This window comes from Rhipicephalus microplus, chromosome 10 (genome assembly GCF_043290135.1).
Source record: "Rhipicephalus microplus isolate Deutch F79 chromosome 10, USDA_Rmic, whole genome shotgun sequence".
NCBI classification, from domain to species: domain Eukaryota; kingdom Metazoa; phylum Arthropoda; class Arachnida; order Ixodida; family Ixodidae; genus Rhipicephalus; species Rhipicephalus microplus.
The window spans coordinates 39,685,832-39,693,425 of NC_134709.1; the positions used below are offsets into that span (position 1 = coordinate 39,685,832).

General features: G+C 44.7%; 1 protein-coding gene across 2 annotated transcripts; it reads right to left on the reverse strand.

Annotated features, from left to right (window-relative positions):
- Nucleotides 1–267: 267 nt before the first annotated feature.
- LOC142774695 (uncharacterized) lies at nucleotides 268–6,589 on the reverse strand. 2 transcript variants are annotated; one of them, XM_075875515.1, is made up of 6 exons: nucleotides 5,555–6,589; nucleotides 4,733–5,425; nucleotides 4,602–4,661; nucleotides 4,431–4,535; nucleotides 4,262–4,375; nucleotides 268–3,964 (listed from the first exon to the last, which is right to left on the reverse strand). In XM_075875515.1, the coding sequence occupies exons 2-6, from the start codon at nucleotides 4,755–4,757 to the stop codon at nucleotides 3,681–3,683; spliced, it is 588 nt and encodes a 195-aa protein (XP_075731630.1). In that variant the 5' UTR covers nucleotides 4,758–5,425; nucleotides 5,555–6,589; the 3' UTR covers nucleotides 268–3,680. The 2 variants fall into 2 exon arrangements, with proteins under 2 accessions (XP_075731630.1, XP_075731629.1); XM_075875514.1 differs by having other exon boundaries at nucleotides 4,431–4,661.
- Between the last annotated feature and the right edge of the window lie 1,005 nt (nucleotides 6,590–7,594).

Consider the following 7,594-nt stretch of genomic DNA (forward strand, 5'->3'; position numbering starts at 1 on the left):
GACGTTTGGCTATGACGAAAGTTCATGATTTCAGACCACTATTCATCGCCCAAATGAATAGTTTTTGTAGGTTCTTTTGATTTAGCGATTCCCTGTTTTGTTTTGTTCAGTGGTTCGTGCGAATCGGTCGAGACGTAATTTTTATTTCGATTAAGTTATAATAAAAAGAGATGCAGGCAATGATAATTCACTACGGTTTTATTCATCGCGCTTGTGTTTTTCTTTTGGAACGAGTGATCAATGTATATATCAGTCAAAGAGACAGAGTATTCGTAATGTTTTATTCAAAGGGAAGGTAGAGTCTGAGAATATAAAAAGCACAATATGACAAAGGTAGACAACAAATGCATCTCGCCTTACAAATAAATTGTAACAAATACAGAGAGAACACAGACAACGCAGACATCGCTAGAGTTGGCAGAAGCCGAGAAGCTGGTGAAGTATGACACACCGGGCCAGTGGGTAAGTAAGGATCTATGGCAAAAACACAGCGCACAATGCTGATGAAGAAGGAAGAAGTGACATATACACAGCAATGAAGTCGCGAATCACGCCTGGGGTTAACCGAAATAATGCATATAAAAAAGAGGACACAGAAACCACACGACACAATATAGCAGAAAGGCAAAGGTGCAGTGTGCTGGCTGTGCTTAAGAACAGCTAGTCCAAAATGAAAAAAAGCCGACTTGATGCCTGCTTGTCCTCAGAAAGGTAGGGCTTTGCAGCTTGCTCAATACGTGAAAGACAAACTTTATGCTACAACACTGGCAGGTTTTGTGGCTTTTGTTATGCGTCATCTTCATCAAAAACTTAAGATCCCAAGTGATTTGCGTCTGGGTGTTGCTGTGACGCTTGCGAGCTAAAATAGATTGTAGTCATCACTTATCCAGAATTGTGGACCTTAATTGGTGCTACGAGAGCGGTATTACAGGGCTAATAAATAGCAGAAGGAAACCACTTTGGCTCATTATTTTTCACAAAGGCTCTACATCGTACGTTATCACTCAAAAGCTATATAAAAATAAAATGGCAGCGTCCGCAGCCCCATCAAACGCTACAAGTTTGAGTTTTCTTTTGAAAATTTTGATGGGCGAGATGAGGAGGTTGGCGAGAAGCTGAAATACGAAAAGCGTGATAACGTGAACCGTGCCCACTTCATACTGTGTTCCTTACCCGCTCGAAGACATTTCAACAAGCGGTTTTGTTATCGATATATTACTTGAGCTGGAGAGATAAAGCATACACAGTGACCAAGCGAGCCACAGTAAAGTGTACAGTTCGCCCGCATTTGCTACAAAAATACAGACAGGATACCCAACATTCTTTTTAAGGTTATGCAAATCACTTCGAGCGAATACACAGTGTCCCTACTCCTCATAGCGGGTAACCTAAACAATGTATGCAACGAAGGAGTGGCTAGTCCAGTTGAGCTGAATATAAGCTTATAAGACCATAATGAAGTCTGCTGTAACGAAGTAATAACATAACAAAGCTATTGCAGGATTCGGCTCAACTCGAATACTTTAGTGTAAACCCGCCGCTAATTGCTAAACTTTGAACTTGTCAAGCTGTATGCCTGAGATTGAAGACTGGAACCTAACCCTATCTAAGTTTCGGTTCACAAAACGCACATGCCAACATAAACGAACCCGGCAAAACATTTTCAGAAACTTTGCGCGACACCCAGCAGGGCAGAAATGAAAATCGCCAACACTTGACAGATGGTGATACAAAACATCGCACACTTTCAGGTGATGTGCAGTGGCCTCAATTATGGCAAGAAAGTGAGATTCAAGTTGTTGTACGTATGCAAAAGCTGCTTCTGATGGCACAGTGAGATTCCCAAAAAGTTTGCTGGGAACGTGGTATGCTTTGAGCATTGTGGAATACTCGTGGGTACCCTTAAGTGTCTCACTGTCGTCTTTTAGTAACTGTCGGCAACTGCAACCGTCACATGCATTCCGAAGGAAGTGTTTGATGAGAAAACCAGCTACATAATATGCAGCGGAGTCATTGATAATATGGAAGTGAATGTTGGTCGCAAGTTCAGAGAGATCGTCTAGAGCGGGAAAGTCGTCAGGCTGTGGCTGTGCACACTCCTCATTATCCACAAGAGACGCACTGGTGAGGGAGAACGGCGAGAGCTGCTCCTGGAGGAGGTCACATTCATCATCCTCGACATTTACGTATTCTGACAGCTTGAAGAGTTTTTTATGCAGATGTGCTTCAGGTCACAAATAAATTGTGCTACATTGGGGTTGGTGTTGCAACCCTGTTTTTGCCTAATGTGGCCAAATATGTTCTCCAGAGGATCCTGTTGAAGCCTGCGTGTTAACAGGTATTCAAAATTGCAATTTTTGGAGAGGTCGTCCCATAGTTGACAAATTGCCTGAATTGTAATTTGCCAACCTACGATAGTTTGTGGTTGACGTCTGCCAACAAACTGCCATGATGCAATCCAGGGAAGCTGGCCTCGGAGGAAGTCAATCAGCTCTGAATCATTTTTCATGATTGCATGCCGCAGCTTTTGCGAAGTTCTTTTTTTACTCGAGCTGTTCAAGGCATCAAAAATCCTGATTGATTGATTGATATGTGGGGTTTAACGTCCCAAAACCACTATATGATTATGAGAGACGCCGTAGTGGAGGGCTCCGGAAATTTAGACCACCTGGGGTTCTTTAACGTGCACCCAAATCTGAGCACACGGGCCTACAACATTTCCGCCTCCATCAAAAATGCAGCCGCCGCAGCCGGGATTCGAACCCGCGCCCTGCGGGTCAGCAGCCGAGTACCTTATCCACTAGACCACCGCGGCGGGGCATCGAAAATCCTGTCCATACGATCACAAACTTGAGCTGTAGTGATGGCCGAGGCAGGCAGCACCTTCGCATACACCAATGCCGTGATAGCAATCAAAACTGATGCACTGGGGACCTGAGTTGCTCTGCTGACCTTCATATTAGAAAAAGGTTTCTGATGAGCGTGCCGTTCAGTCAACTTTGGAGCCAATCGCAACCGCAACTCATGTGAGGATTGGTAAAGACTTACAATGTGCGACCAGTTAACGATGTCATCCCCAATGTACAAATTGTGTGCTTGGACATTATTGCGCGTTGTTTTAATTGAATGCGGAACATCAAAAATGTAATATACCCGTTCACCATTAACTTCAAAAAAAGGCTTTGCTACAGTCACTCTTAGTTGGTTAGCGAGACTTACATTTGAACTGCCCTGGTCACAAATGACTGCTTTCACTGCAATATTAATGCTCCTAAGCTCCAAAATGAGTGACACCAGCAAGTTACGCATAACAGATGATGGTGTTGATGTGTGCCCTATAGTAAAAGCAACCGGTTGAACCCACTTTCTCGAAACGCCAACAAGAAGAAAAACCAGTGCTCGATCAGCGATGGTTGAAGTGCGATGAGTGCCATCATCTGTAAAACCCTGGACAACGTCTCTTGCAGCATCATAGTACAAATTCTTTTTGAGTGCTATTTCGTCGAAAACTAAAGCGCACACTCGGTCCCGTTCATTCTAAGCTTGAGTATTTGTTGCAATGGAAGAAAGGATTCCTGGAATTATGCCGGAGTCATCTTTACATTAGCTAGCCACCTCCTTAATGAACGCCGGGAGGGCAAAGAAAAATATGGAGCCAGAAATCGGTATGCTCGCGGACCTCAGAAGTTTAAGTGAATAGCAAATTTCTTGAACCACACGGGAAACCGCTTGCCCTTGCGTTTGGGCCTCAAGCGAACATGTGCAGAAAGAAGTTTAAAAACCTCCTCGGTGACGTGCGGTCGGATAACTTCAAGGGCCTTTGAAGTCGATGACGGTGCTTGGTGAGGCTGTCTCCGCAGTCTTTTGATAGTTTTCCGCTGTGCTGCTACTTTGGCTTGCAGATGTTTAATGGTTTGCTTGTACTTCATTGATGGAGACATTGTCGCTGGCACACAGAAACGCACTGCAATAAACAAAAAAATGGATGTAAAAGCGAAGAACAACTAATCTCATACGAGCACTTTCCTCGCTCTTTCAGACCCAAGGTGCACAACTTTCTGTGGTGCAAAGTTTTCGATTCCACTACCTAAAAACAAACCATTCACAATGTTGACAATGCACAGAAAAAAATAAAAATCACTGAGAGCCCACCCTTACATTTTGTAAGTGCACACGTAGTGTCCTTTTGAGGATAGTTTCCTCAGAATGTCCTAAACATAAAATAGCACATTAAAAACAGCTGCAATAAAAGCATAGTCACCATTTTCTCTAGGGCACTCAGGCGTGGAGCTGTTGGCGGAGACGTCTTCTGGAGGGTCTTGTGAAGCTTGTTCAGTGCCTCGGACAGTGCTGTCGGAACAATCTTGCGAGCGGCCTGCTGAAGTCTCTATATCAATCCACTCTGGTGTTGAAGTGAACATACAACTTACCGGTCACACAAGTTCCTTTTGTGACAACTGAATGACTGGTTAAGGTTTTCTCCGGCAAGACGAAGTCAGCGGAAATTCTTTCACCAGCTACAAGGGAGCTGCCACCTGCAGAGGTTTGGTCAACAGTCAATTTCGGTAAAAAAAAAAAAGAAATCGCGACACTGAACGCACCCTGTTCATCGGGGCACCTCAATGTGTGGGAGCCGCTTTTTGAAGCCTCTACCGCAGGTCCTGAAGAAATGAAATTACGACAATGTATCAGTAAAAGGCTTAAAATAACACAAACTGAAGCTCATCCGCACCTTGCAGTGCAGCTTCTGCAGCCATGTCACAGTCACTACTTGAAGCGACGCTCAGAGAACCTGCATATATGTGCAGTTGGTACACGTTACAAAGCTTGTAGCATGGGGAAACTTCAACAGCTCTTTCAAACGCATAAATTGGTCGAACGTGGAAGAAAAGAGAAGGCACCAACTAGGAAACAAGTAATTTGTGATTTTTGGAATTATCAACAGTGGCAGCTTTCACTGATGAAAGGTATACGTACATGTGCACTCAGGCTTGAAGATAACGTGAAATAGCCCTTTAAAGTCTTTTAAAACAAGTTGCGCAGGTCAAGAGCATCAAAAAATGACAGAAATGTAAAGCTGCTGTTAGGAAGGTAATAGCCCACATTTCACAAAAATTAAGACTTTCCAAGTGTTACTTCTATAGTGAGGCTTCTCCATCGGCTACAAAGATCTTCACGGTTAACTGTCGCCACCGATTCAATACAAGTGGCTGCTATTGCACATATTTGAGTTTCAGTCAATCACTTACATGGTGCAGCTGGTTGCACACTGGGAACAGCCATTCTTGTAAGCCTTGTGTGCCCAGGGTCCATGAAACTTTGAGCAGTAAAATGGTCGCTACAAACACTGCACGTTGCGTACAATAGGCTGGCCGGCTTACTAAGGACACCATCGCGTCCAGCATACTGCATCCATGCTTTCATCCTGCATTGGCAATGAACTATCAGCTGAACGGGGAAGTGCTTGAATAGTGATTTTTTATTGTTACTCTCACTGAGCAAGTACGAACAGTAAGCCTAAAGACATGCAAACCATACAAAAGCTTTAACACACCTGCCGTCCCGTGGTATGCGGAAGAAACTCGTCCCAGGCTTCTTGTGGGTTCTGCCATTGTTGAAGCACCACGATACACAGCAGTAGCTGCCGTAGCTTGGACCGCCGGACGGCATGGCGTCAGCGCGGTCTGAAAATGTTAGTAAGTGGATGCTTCGCTGTCAAATTACGAAAAAGATATGTGCACGTCATAAGTGTACCAACAAACCCCTTTGAATGATTAGCTAATCGATGCACAATACAAAACCAGTGATACATCTCTGACCCATAAAACTCTGACTTGCAAAGATATACGTCGACCACGTACAAAGATCTTCAGAAGTTTCCAGGCCGCTATCCCTTGTAATGCAATGGTATCGCGGCCTGGGAACTTTAGAACACCTTCGTACGTACGCAGTATCAGCAGTACCTTGGGAAGAAAAATCGTAGTTGAAATTTATGCGGTAAAATTATATTGGAAACGTCAAAAAAATTTGTGAGCAGCTTGCACTAGTGGCACAAGGCTAGCGAAAAAACGAAGATGATGGCCACTTGGCTAGTCCAGATTTGCCTCCGGCACACCAAGAATTATTCGTGTTCCGAGCCTTCGGGAAACGCGTCGTGAAGCATGCGAGGCCCAGCGAATGCTTCTCAATATTTTGCACCGAGCCTATGACCTAGCTGCCCAGCTACGCTCAGCGCACAGACGCTCGCGTCCGTGGCAGTCGCAGCACGCGTCGCCTTGGCTTGACGCTGTGCCGCCTTTGCTATACTGCATACGTTGCACAATGTTCCCGTCTAGCCGCCGCATAGAGCCACAAACTTTCTTTTTAGCAAACCTCCCAGTCCTTACAAGCTTCAGAAAAAGGTTACAACTGCGTGAATGAGACGCCACGTAAGAAACAAACTCGCACACTCGAAGCGCAACGTGTGTGTGTGCATCTCTCTATGTTTGTTGCATGGTGTCTTATTCGCGCAAGTGTAACCGTTTTCTGAAAAAATGACCCAACAAGACCAACAACATGTCATTCAACAAGCTTCGCTTGAAAACGTGCCTCACCCGTTATCTCACGCACGAAAACGCCGACGCAGCCGACGTTGACGAAAGCGACGAAAGCTTCTCGCTGTCAGTCATGCATGGGCTTGTCGCTGGGTAGATGGTGTTCATGACAGTACGGCTGAAGAAAAATAATCGCGTAAGGTGTGTTGAATAAATTGTTTTTATGTATAAAGAACATACCAAATTTGGGCGTATAATTATTATTTTGTAAAAACGATTCTGTTGCATTGATTATAACTGTTTTTTTTGCGCTTGCGCCCTCTGACGTTTGGTGAGAGCACTAGTTCGTTACGTAGTCGTGACGCACTTCCTGAGGCCAGGTTTCGCGGAGTGTCCGCTCTTGTCTTCTTCTTTCTCTATGAAAGCAGCGGGCGCTAAAGCTTACACTGGCAGCGGCGTTGACGCGAGCGCGCGTCGCGGCACTTGGCAGAACAGAAACTTGGGAAGGCGCAGAGCACGCAGTGATGCAGCGGTGTTTCCTACTGGGATGTTCCAATCACTACTTATAGGCTATGAGAAACAGACGACTCTGATCAAACAAAGAGACCCACACTCCACTTTTAGTTTACGTGAACGCTGCAAACTTTTGTTGTTCAACAACGCACAGGAAAAAAATCTCCCACCAGCCCTACTTTGGAGGTTGAAATCCAGTGCCATATGTGCGGAGTGGCCAGCTGACGGTTATGCAGCACAAACAGTGATTCTGCATTGTACTGACGTGTATAGAAAACAGTCAGAGCTGCCAACGGGACGGCTTTAAGCCCTCCCATAGTCGAGTACCTGTAGTACTCTACATCGTTACCCACTTTTAAATGCGAAGCATTTCTTAGCGAATTTCGTTGACTTTGCGCGTATCTATGTATCTATCTATCAGCCGCCTACGACTTTTAGCTCTCCTGGCCGTTTTCATAATTGTACCGATACTAATCTTGGTATGGAATAACATGACTGCATGAAAAACATATTTGACTAGTCATTACGTGAAAATCATAACATGAATG

What these genes read in the sequence shown, in the direction of transcription:
- LOC142774695 (XM_075875514.1), bottom strand. Translation starts at nt 4,757, where the DNA reads ATGGCTGCAGAAGCTGCACTGCAAG. An exon ending in TGCAGAAGCTGCACTGCAAG is followed by an intron (nt 4,662 to 4,732) that starts GTGCGGATGAGC and finishes TCATTTCTTCAG; the next exon opens with GACCTGCGGTAGAGGCTTCA. An exon ending in AAAAGGAACTTGTGTGACCG is followed by an intron (nt 4,376 to 4,430) that starts GTAAGTTGTATG and finishes AGACTTCAGCAG; the next exon opens with GCCGCTCGCAAGATTGTTCC.